At 39.5% G+C, this 12,389-nt stretch overlaps 1 protein-coding gene across 1 annotated transcript in view; it reads left to right on the top strand.

Annotated features, from left to right (window-relative positions):
- The window catches only part of CUNH1orf87 (chromosome unknown C1orf87 homolog), a 75,381-nt gene extending 63,374 nt beyond the window's left edge, over window positions 1-12,007 (top strand). The window contains exons 9-11 of the mRNA XM_048816302.1: window positions 1,444-1,561; window positions 5,323-5,530; window positions 11,569-12,007. Of these exons, the coding sequence (XP_048672259.1) occupies window positions 1,444-1,561; window positions 5,323-5,530; window positions 11,569-11,729 (487 nt within the window). The 3' untranslated portion in view covers window positions 11,730-12,007. The remainder of the gene's footprint in view (window positions 1-1,443; window positions 1,562-5,322; window positions 5,531-11,568) is intronic.
- Window positions 12,008-12,389: the final 382 nt, after the last annotated feature.

Here is a 12,389-nt window from a genome sequence, read left to right on the forward strand (position 1 = left end):
AATATATATATATATATATATATATATATATATATATATATATCTCCTGATACATATGTCACACTCTTTTCCAAATTCCAAACAAAGAATATATGATTATTCCGTTATTCAACAAGCATGCTTTGAATACTTATTCTAATGCTGGGGTCTGGGCTTTCAGAGAATAATATGAAATTACATTGTCTTCTCCATCAAGAAACTGAAGAAGATTCATAATGATTCATGGTTGCAATGTTAAAAGTCTAACAAAAGTGTTTTAAATCTGATCTGTTAATTGATTTATGAAAACATCCTTACCTAGATAGCACTATTACTTACCTTTATTGATCCCTTGCTATAGTCCGGGTACTTGCTTTACACTTTGTAATCCAATTCAATCCTGTCAATAACCTGTAGGTCTCATTACCTCCATTTTACAGAAACAGCAGCTGAGGCACAAGCAGCTTGCCCCAGGTCATGTAGCTAATAAAGAAAGGTTATCTGGCCTCAGAGCCTATGCTCTCAACCCCTGTGTTATTTGCCTCCTCCTAACTTTAATATTTATTCATAGGATAAGTTTATTGAAAATAATGAGACCCACTCAGAAATAATACATATTTAATGGCATACTTGAATTATGAACTGAATATTGAAGTTGAGGCTCCCAGAAATCTGTGCTGAGTGGTCACCACAGGGATTAGCAACGTAAGCAAGTCACCAAGTCAGATGGAAGGTGCTGAGTGATGAATGCGTGGTGTCTGCAGGAAGCCCTGGTGAACCCAGCAGCAGGTCTTTCTGGCATCTGAAGGAAGCCTGTTCATGAAGGCAGCAGCCTGCAGGGAGGAGTACCCAGTAGAATGCCCTGGGTGAGGGTCACTGTTCACACCTCGTTCTATATAAGGCTGAGGCCATTGAAGGGAGCAGAGAAGTCTGTGCCTGACCTTTCAGGTGCATACCTACAAGGAAAGAGTGGTGGAAGTGCTTGATTCTTAAGAGACAGGCTCACAGGAAGAAGCCCCTGACCACTCCCTAAGTGAGACCAGCCTTTCTGATTAAGTGGCCTTTCTGCAAGCTGTTGTCTCAACTGCTCTGGAACTCTCTGCTCCATAGGTACCATGAGCACAACCTTGGTCTAGATGACATCTACTCATCCCTCAGGTTGACAATTTGTGTCACTTTTTCCAAAAAGCCATCTCTGACCCCCACCTCTCCTGCCATTGCTCTAAAATAAGTGCTTTCTTACGTGCCCATATTTGTCTTTTGAATTATTTATGGTAGCTTGCAGTTAAATAACAATTTTGAGTAATTATTTGGCATCCCTCCTGGTCTGAGGTGCATCGGGGTGGGAACCAGGTTTTCATTCATAATGTGTCCCCATCACCTAACACAGTGCCAGCCACACACAGAGCCTCAGTATTTTTTTTTTTTTTTGGCCTGGTGTCTATGTGAGTGTGTTAAATGAAGATCAAACCAAACCCTTCCTGTTATTGTTTCTTGTTTAGGAAAGAATGAAAAGGAAGCCCCTGCCATTCCAGAGCAGCCTGAAGTCTCTGAGATATCTCAAAGCAAAGCTGAACATATGGTATGCACCTGGGGTACACAGAGCATGCGTGGGGAAGGTCCTCATCTTCCCTTCTCTGATGTTGGAGGGGCCTCGCCTGTGGGTTTCTGATTTCCACCCAATCTCTTGATGTCAGACTGACTCCCAGACTTCTCAGGCAGAGAAGAAAGGCAGAGGAACTCCAAGAGTGTGGTCACCTCCTTTCCAGTTTGCCAGAAACCTTCGCCATCAGTAGTTAAAGAGTTTGTCACCGACCCCAAGAAATTACACCCATTGCCTATGTGCAAGAGTTCTCCCAAAGCTTGTGGCCCATCCACCAATTGCCATCAAAACAAAGGATAGAGATGAGACCTATTTTAATATCTCAAGTCCAGCTTCCAGAAACTGACGGTGACCTTTTCCTCAGGCATCACATTTTAAAATATAGCAGGCTCTCTGATTTAAAAAAAAAAAGAAAGAAAGAAAGAAAAAAAGAAAATCTGGCAAGCAGTTAAAATCCATTTTAATATTCCCAGCATTTAGCCAGGAGATGTTGTAGAATTGAAAAACAGCCTGAGTTTTTCTATTGTTGTTGTTTTTTAGATGCCCGGATTAGAACATAATTCATCTTAAAATGACGGGAGGCCTCTTCATGCACTTCACACGTTGAAATATTTTAGAAAACAGAATCATTTTGGCAAGTCTCTTGCCATGCAGGAAACAACAGCAAATGCTTTTCTCCTTGAGTGTTAAGTCTGTTGTGAATAAGGTTGTAAAAAATATATTTTGCTCTTTTATTTTGCCTCTTGTATGAGGATTTTATTGCATCTCTGAAATAATTGATTCTTCTCACATTCTTGTATGAGCAGCATTCATTGTCCCACTTTTTAAAGAAGAAGAAGTAAAGCACAGAGTTGGTAAAGCAACTTTTATATTTTCGTAGAGAAAATCACTCATTCGTTCCCTCACTTATTCAGTCATCAAACATGCCTTGAGAACCTACTCAGTGCCAGGCACTCCAGGACCTTGAGGATACATCAATATACCTCTGGTGGAGGAGGGGCCAACACTGTAGAGAGACAAAAGCAAGGAATCCTGACACAGCGGGATGAGAATGGTATAGGGCATGTTGGTTTGTTAGTTGCTAGTTAGTTGTTAGTTAGTTATTAGTTAGTTAGTTACTTGAGCTTAATTCAGGTCCATACAAATCTCCACTTTCCCCTTTCTTTAATGGTCAAAGAGAGTTGAACTCTCTAGAGAAATATAAAACTATTTAACATCAGAGAATTTTTGGATTTTTCAGATCCATGATCACCTTGATCTCTCCAAAATCATCCATGAAAATATAACCAAATATACATTAACTTGGGCAGATTTTCTAAATCTTTCTTCAGATTTATGAAGTGGTCCACAGCTCTAAAAATGCGTAAGAATCAGTCATCTACTGTATGAAAACATTCTACTTTTCCAAAAATTGATTTTTTCATTGTAGGAGTTATTTTATATTAATTAATCCTTAAAACTTACCGGCTTCTTGTCATCCATGTGGGTGTAATTTTGTATTGTGTTCTATTATTTCAAAGAAAATGGTTCTTTAAATACCCCTGCAACAGCTTAATTTGTGTTTCTTAGTTAATGCAGGACTTGGTAATTCCTATTGCAATAAATATTCTTTAGGAGTATGGAATTTTTGCAGCCTATATGTGGGAAGTTTAAGACAAACTTACAAAATTGGAAAAATTCAGGCATTTGAAAGTTTACAGGACACAGATGGTATTCAAAAATTAGAGGTATAATTTTATGGTGCATCAGAATTATTTGGATTACAATGAATATAACCAACTTTACAAATTTAATTAATTGGAAGGCTAGAGAAATTTATTTTATTACCTAAGGAAAACAATGCAACAGTAAATGAAACCAGGGTTTCGAACACAGTTAAGACTTCCCATTTTTTTCTTTTCTCTACTGTCAACTTCATCTTCTCTTTCTTGACTGACCAGCTTTTTCTCATTTCCAATGCACAGGGAGAAAATCTGCTAGTGTTTTAAGGTCTCACACAGAATGATCTGTGCTTCTCCCTTTATCTTTCCTTCTCACAAATAGATCCCAAACTCCTGAACAATAGGTCTATTTGCCTGTTTTGCACCAGATGCCCAGTGCTGAACTGTGCAGCTGAAACGTGGTAATTCTCTCTACAACTATGTGGATTTGCAAGAGAGCGTTTCCAGGAAAAAACAGAGCTGGTCATATCAAACTCTCCCTATGTGGAAGGTGGTGTTAGAAAGTCTTAAATGGCAATGTTTGGATCCATTTGTCTATTTCATTCTAAACATACCTCTATTTTGTACTGAACATGGGATTAGAATACCTAGGTTAACTTACCTCCATGTCTGTTTATAGTCTTGGGTCTACCCTAAGATCTTAGGCAATCTCAGTAATTTACTTGCACTCTCTGGGCCTCAGCTTCCTGTGTTAAATGAACAGGACCAGCAGACTAGAGGTGTTTTAATAGACCTTCAAGGGGCCCGGTAAGCCTAGGATAATATCACTATTGCTTCAATCACTTTTTGCCAAAACATGTCACACTCAGAATCCAGAAGAAAATTTAAGCTTTGCCAGAAACCTATCCTCAGTAGATCCTACTAGTAGTACTATTGATACCTCCAGTTACCAGTGATGAGTTCTGCTTCCTCACATGTTGACGTAAATAACATTAGAGAAGCACGCCAAGGCAAGCATATAAAGCAAGGTTTATTAAAAAGGGGTAACAAAGACCTCTCCCAGAAGGGAGAAGGGGACCATAACTGGTATCCTGTTATCCTGAGAAGCAAGACATTCTGCCCTTTTTTATATGTTTTTTATAGGCAATTACTGAGATTGCCTAGATCTTAGGGTAGACCCAAGACTATAAACAGACATGGAGGTGAGTTAACCTAGGTATCCTAATCCTATGTCCAGTACAAAATAGAGATGTGTTTAGAATGAAATAGACAAATGGATCCAAACATTGCCATTTAAGACTTCCTAACACCACCTTCCACATAGGGAGAGTTTGATATGACCAGCTCTGTTTTTCCTGGAAACACTCTCTTGCAAATCCTTTGCTCTCCTCTCTCTTCCCCTTATCTTTCTCCTTCCTGTGTATGTGACAAAGCTCTGGAGATGCTCGGTGGGATGGCCAAAAGGTGGGAAACAGGTGGGTTGAAGGGGGAAGGGCAGGATGGAGCAGCCCAGGACACTTTAATTAACAACTTTTACAACTCAATGTGGGAGCGGGGGCAATTCCTAGGACAAGTTACCTTAGCATCATATTGGAGCAGGGGCATGTTATCTTCATAGGGTGGAGGAAGGGCTCTGAAGACATTTCAGTCCCTCTTGGGGCAGTCTCCAAATTCCTGGACTCACTCACATTGGCCTCCTTGATCTGACCTGACTCAATTGACTTATCTATACTGACTGCCTGTGTAATTCTGCCTTCACTATTAGAATAGAACCTCAAGGAAAAGTCTCAGCCAGTTACTTATACAGTTCTTTGCTTTGTGTAAGTCTAAAATGAAAACTGAATAAAAGTGATGATGTCACCTTCTCTTAAAAAAAAAACAACTCAACCATGTTTGCATCCAGCAAAACTTGGCAGATATGGTCCTATGGTAGTGAGGATTTGAAACTCATCCTTGCTTTCCAAAGCCAGACCTTGCAATAAATCTTCCTAGTTGTGTGGCCTCATCTTTGGCCAAGAGACTGGAGAAGCTCTGGGTGGTGAATGTGCTGCCAGTGAGATGGTTGCATTATTTTGGTAGAAAACTCCAGAAGAGAAGCTGAATCCAGGAAACCCTCCTGCTGAGACTCCAACCCCCAAAGATCCTCCAAGCAGTTTGAAGATCCGGCCAGTCTCCCAGCCCTTCCTCAGTCGGGCCATGAAGAACCACTCTGAAGAATGTGAGACGTGGATTGACAGGTTCAGAAAGCTGGAAAATGCCCTGTATCTGTGTGATCTGAGTAATACAGGTGAGGTATGAACTGTAAAGAGCCCTCCCTTTCCATTTGTGTTCTAGTCTAAACATGGACACCTCATTTTCTTACATTTCTTGAACAAATAATACAATTTTTATATAAACCATGTGCCTGGCACTATACTAAGCACAATCAGAAAATACCAAGATGCATCTGACATCAATCCCCCATGAGGTTGCCTACAGTATCTTCGTGTCCGTGATCCTTCCTGCACTCCACTGCCAAGCCCAACCCACAATCTTATAATTCCCTAATCAAAAGCCCTCAGGGGTCCTCTACTGCTACCAGGATGATCTCCAAACACCTTAGCAAGGGAAAATCTATTCCCTGACCGCCTGACCAGTCTTTTCTTGTAGCTACTCGCTCAGCATATCCTGCTTAGTCAAAATAAATAACTTGTCTTTCCTCAAACATGTCTTACTTTCTCATGTGTCTGTCTCTTTTCTAACCCCAAGCTTTCCAATTGTGCTGTCTGCTTCTACTCCACCAACCCTCACTCTCTCACCCCTTCAGCACACACAGTCTCTCCACCTGGCTACTTCACACCTATCTATATTTTATATTGGAATTCGATCACTCCCCTGAGAGTCTCTGGACAGATCTAGGCCAATCTTCATCTGACCTCTCAGGGTTATTTAACATCCATTATCATGTTTGATATACTATACTTTTTTGTTTGAAGACTTATTATATTTTCATCAGAAGACTAAATTCCTTTTTTTGACACTAGAACCTGCACAACTTTCCCCAAAGTTTTGTTTTTGAGTCAACTGTAAATGAATGCATATGTATAAATAAGTCAATGCAAGATGGAGGGTGATACATGCCATTAGAGTGTGCTATGTAGGCATTCAGAGAAAGGAGAATCCCTTCATCCTGTGATCAGGGAGGGAAGGCGATGTTAATGTTAAATTGGTCAGTAAGGGAAAAGTGCAATTTAAATGCAAAGGGGTGAAATGTGAGACTTTCTGGCAAAAGTTGGGAGGTTGGCCAAGAAAATCACTGTGTGCTAGATGTAAGGGGTTCAATGAGGACAGAGAGTAGGGGTTATTCAGAGAGTGTTAAAGATGGAAACAGACTGGGGCCATATATTCAGTGGTTTAAAATGCCAGACCACAAAACTGAGACTTAATTCAAAAGTAGTGTTTAGGACTGAACCTTTCTAAGCAGAGGAGTGGTTTGATGAATCTGTAATTCAGAAAGATTCTTTATGCCTATAGGTAGAATGGAGAAAATGAAATATAGTCAAGCAGAAAGGAAGTCAGTGCCGTGTCTCAGTGAGAGAGAATGAAGTCAAGAACGAGGCCAGAGACTTCCAGAATAGGGAAGAGGGAGCAGACACTAAAGCACGTGGACAAAACCGCCCCTCTTCATTACAGAGCGTGCCTAGGGAAGAGCTGTCATTCACATTAGCACTCTCCGGAAGTAACCATATAGCAAAAGCAATGACTTCATTTTCTTTGTGTGTGTTCATTTTTTCCCTTCTTGTTCTTTCTCTTTTGGTTTTATTTTGTTTTTGAGTTTCCAAAGCAATTTAATTCTAGATCACATGAAGTTTAACGGATATTTAGTAATTATAACAAAGACAGAAAAAGACACTGAAAGCTTTAAATGAATGCTTGATCTAGCATTATTATTTTAATAAATACTTGTATCTAGGATTATAAAAAGTATTTATTAAAATGAGCCCAGCAGTGTGGTAGAAGCTGGACCAAGAGGAAAACCAGAAAAGATGAGACATGGTCTTTGGCCTCAAAGATCTAACTTTTAGGTAAGACACAGAGACTGGTAATACTTTAACACCAGTAAAATAGAAAAGAGAGAAAGGAAAGGAAGAAAAAAAAGAATAGCATATCATAAATTGTTATAATTGAGAGCACAAATGAGTGCTCAATAATCAAAAGAAAGACAACAGCTACCAAGTCAGAGTTAGGAGAAAGAAGTTTCCTGTGTGCTACTGCACTGTAGGGTGACTAGAGATAGCAATAATGTACTGTGTGTTTCAAAAAAGCTAAAATAAAGGCTCCTTAATCTTTTTACCATGAAGAAATGAAATATGTTTGAGGACATAGATATGCTTACCCTGATTTGAACATTATACAGTGTATACATTTATCAAAGTGTCACAGGTTACGCCATAAATATATACAATTTTTATGTCAATTTAAAATGTTGAGATTCAAAAGGAAATAGAAAAGAGATTAAAGGCCACCATCTAATGTGAGTTTGGATATCAGAAAGTGCTCCTTGGAAAAGAAAGCTGGAGCTGAGATATGAGGCAAGGGAAACTCTGGGGACTCAGGCAAGCCATTCTGACTTTGAACCCATCTTCTGCAAAAGTTAGGAGTTGGGAAGGATTGTGACGGGGAAAGGCATGGAGCAAGACAAGCCTGGAGGTTGATGTTGGATCCCTAGGAAAGCTGAGATCCTGCTCTGAATCCCAAGGGCAGGAAAAGGCTTTCTGCTCCAGCCAGCATCTACCAAGGTTCAACCCGAGGAGGACATCATGAAGGCTGAGATGGATTATTTAGGGAAAAATCTGGAGAAAAGATTAGAAGGTTATTGACAGAACTCCAAGTCTGTGTATTCACATCAGGACTGTGAGAGTAGCTATGGGTTCCAAACAAAAAACAAAAATTAAAAATTAAAACCAAAACCTGAGCAGATAGAAAACCCATTGCTAAAGATATAAATGCTGAGTTCATGATGACCGATGATGTATCATAAACTTAGCTGCTGAGAGGCTCCCCAGAGATTGGGACCTTTCTCATAGGAACAGAATGGTTCTGAGGAAAAGCCGAGCTTTGTTGACTTTGGAGACGGATTCCAACAGCTTTGAAATGCCTTTCTCATGGCCTCTTCACTATTTATGCCTGTTTTCCCTGTTTCTATGAAATTCATTAGTTCCTCAACAGCCAAGGAATGTGTCAGCCCAATCTGGGATCATCTACAACTGTCTTTAATGAGGAAGGAGGATTAACTGAGGTCATTCTGCTGGTTTACTGGCCGCAGGGTTTAGCAGACCACTCGGCCCCTTCTACATGTTGAGCAGATGACACCTACTTTGCCCACAGATGAATCACTGTTCTTTATTATGTGCAAGGAAATATGTAGGCCAGAGTGTTCTTCATCCAGGATGAAGACAGACCATCCATCATCAAATCAGTGTTTCTGGGAACCTACCAAGCTTATTCTCTAAAGGGGTTTGTCAAGAAAATAGCCTTGAGGAGAAGGAATAAGGAATGACTATGAATAACTGGTCTTTTTTTTTTTTTCTAAAGAAAGAAGGGTGGTTGGGATAAATGTCTGAGCAAATGGTGCACTTGGAATTTGCCCAGAGAACCAAAGGCTACATAGAAAATATTTTAAAGTTCAAGGAGGCAGAATGCCTTAAAGGACATTCTCGGCATGGGCTTGCACTGTGCACACACTTCATGGCTAAATTCTCACATCTAACACATGCTGAAGGGATTAGCACTCTTATTTACAGAGGAGGAACTCAAGCTTAACGTGATAAAATCATAGCCACTAGGAAGTTGAGCCATAATTCAAACCCAGCTCTCTGTGACTTCCCGCTACAGCCAGCTTTCATGATGTGCTGGAAAGAACATGAGGATTCGCTTATTTTTCTTTCATCAGAAGATTAAAATTCAAGACCAGGCTCCACCAATTGTCGAGCCCTGAAAACTAGTCACTTACTCGGAACCTATTTTCTTATCTATAAATTAGAACTGATAAAAATAAAACATACCTCCCAGATTTGAGAAAGGCTCAAGTGAGAGAGAAAAAAAAATAGAAAGTTCTTTATAAATTTTAAAACAAAGTGGATATTGAAGAGGTTCTTCTTGTTAACTCTTTCATTTTGTTTCTGGCTGAGAAAGGATAGCTTTCGGACACTGAGATGAATTGAAGGTGACATTTTATGCAGCCATTCTGGCCATCCTCTAATGACAGAATGGAGAGAGAAAAATTTCTGAGTGGACTTTGGTTTGACACTAGCAATCTTTTACCAATGGCAAAGCTTAGAAGGTAGAAAAATACCACCGTGATTCTGACATGGAACTTTTCATTTTTTAATTAAAATACAAACTGCATGTTACATATTCTAGTAACTTTTTCATATCAAAATTCATCTTATGTGCTTTAACTAGTATTGATATCATTATTATAATTATCCTATATGGTATTTGCCATCAATAAATCTTATTAATATGGACATATACTAAGAAGTTAATATTTTATTGGATTTCACAAATTTTAATTATCCCTATTTTAACGTTGAGGAAATGAGGCTCAAACATCAAAGTAACTTCTCTAAGGTCTTACAGTCAGAAACTTCCTCCATAGCCTTACATTTCCAGAGGAAGAGTATAGAAAATGTCTGGAAGGAACAAACCTAAGCAGAATTGGAAATAGCCAACCATTCCAGAGAATTCCAAAGAGAAAAGAGATTATTCAAAGTTTGGGTCATATTGATTCCTAAATATATTCCCTGAAATGTGAAGATGCATATTGCAGGTATCAATGAAAATCTTTTAAATATCTTTTATAGGGACAAAAAATACATCACTTGAGTTTTGCTCTTCCCCACCCCCTTTGCCTGTACAGACTATTAAGAGCAATTATAACATTCTTTCTCAAAGAATCCAGAGGCAGTGCCTTGTTCATTTTGTAGCATTGGCCTATACAAAGAAGGAGATTCAAATAGTCTAGGACATTCAAATAGGCTAAATAGACAACACACAAATCAAAACAGACTGGACAGTAAACTGGAATGGAATGAATAGAACAGAATGGGTGACATTAGAACTACCACTCTGTAGCCCACTGTTAAGAATACCCATTATGGGGCTGGGGATGTGGCTCAAGCGGTAGCGCGCTCGCCTGGCATGCGTGCGGCCTGAGTTCGATCCTCAGCACCACATACAAACAAAGATGTTGTGTCCGCCGAAAACTAAAAAATAAATATTAAAAATTCTCTCTCTCTCTCTCTAAAAAAAAAAAAAAAAAAGAATACCCATTAGAAGCTGGGCACTGTGACATATGCCTGTAATCCTAGCTACTTAGGAGATAGAGGCAGGAAGATCACAACTTTGAGTCCAACTATGGCAACTCAGCCAGACCCTGTTATAAAATGAAAATAAAAAAAGGGCTGTGGATGCAGCTCAGTGGTAAGCACTTGCCTAGCAAGTTCAACCCCCTAGTACTACAAACAAAAGAAAGAAATAACCCCTGCGAGTAATTGAGAGGGGAGGTTTAAGCCCAGCAGTCCTGGCACATAAAAATATGAATAGTACTTGGTAACTTAAATTGGGATGACAGCCTTCACCACTGCCCATGTCAACTGGGCTAACAATGCCTTGCTACAAAGTGACCACGGCACTGCCTCTGGATTGTTTGAGGAAGAATTTTGCAATCACTCATAACAGTCTGTACAGGTAAAGGGAATAGAAGAGAAACATGCAAGGGATGTACTTTTCATTCCTATAAAAGGTATTTAAAATCTTTTCATTAACACTTGTATCATAAGTCTTCACAGTTCAAGAAATGTATTTAGGAAGCAATCTCTTCTCTCTCATTCCATAGTGTGGTGTAGTGGTTAACCTTGAGCAACCTTAGGCAAGTGACTTTGTCACTCTAGGCCTCAGTTTTTCCCTTTGTGAAATGGGTGGTTGTGAGGTTTCAATGAGTCAATATTGGAAAAAACTGTTTGTAACAGTGCTTGGAACCCAGAAAGTTCTATATATAAATATCAGTCATGATGTTTACTGTCTGCATAACTTGTCTTCCAGATCAGGAAGTTTCCAGAGGTAACATCATTTCTCTAGTCCTCTCTGTTCCCAAGGACAGTACCCATGCATATCCAGGAATATAAATAGTTTTTAAGGTGTCACTTGATTTTTAAGAGGCTTATGGTTTCAAAATACTAGCATTTAGTGTCTACCTACAAGTTATTCAAGTTAATGTATATCTTTCTCTGTTCTCCTCTTCCTCTTTAAAAAAAACCTCCACCCATTCCAATCCAATCACAGGAGTTCTGGAGAAGGAACGAGCCAGACGCCTCATTCACAACTACAATCTCATTTACAACCTGTCCCTGAGCCCTCTGAAAATCGACCAGGCCTTGCGGAGATTCCGTTCTGGAGAAAATATGCTCTTGGAGCCAGCACTGCGGTACTTAAAGGAGCTATGATAACAAGCCCATATTGTGTGAACAGATGTTTCTCTTATCTCCCTTCTTACCCAGACACATCTTTCTCCCCAGCCTGAGAGCAATGGTGAAGGCTTTCTAGGAGTTGAGGCCATTGCAGCTATGGTAGATGCTTTTGACCAGCTCTTGGATTCTGGTTTTTGATGCTTGCTCACGTGCAGTTCTGCATGATCAGAGAAAACCAGGTTTTCTGTTCTGATGTGGCAAGAACCCAACTACTTAAGATGCTCATATAATAAAACTTATTAATATGACATGTATGATATTTTTTCGACATTGGTCATCAAACTGTTTTTGCAAACCTCACTGCTCCGTATAGCAAAAAATACATGCCAGATGTAATTGATTCCCTGAAGCACCTGGTGCATAGTAGACATAAGTACATCATTTTTTGCATGGATAAATAGGCCCTACCCTAGAAGCTATTCTAAGAAGAACATACTAACATTATCTTAATACTAAGCAGAAGAATAACTTCAAGCAAGGCTTTCTGAACAAGCACAGTATCTTCTACAGTGCAAAACTAGATAATATAATGTTGTCTCTAGGGATATTTCCAAGAGTCATGGTTAGAAGGGTTGAGAAAGGACTCCTGAGACAAAAGATTCTGAGAATAGGTAACCTCTTCTGCTCTCCTGAGTC

Source organism: Marmota marmota, unplaced genomic scaffold (genome assembly GCF_001458135.2).
Source record: "Marmota marmota marmota unplaced genomic scaffold, marMar, whole genome shotgun sequence".
NCBI lineage: Eukaryota > Metazoa > Chordata > Mammalia > Rodentia > Sciuridae > Marmota > Marmota marmota.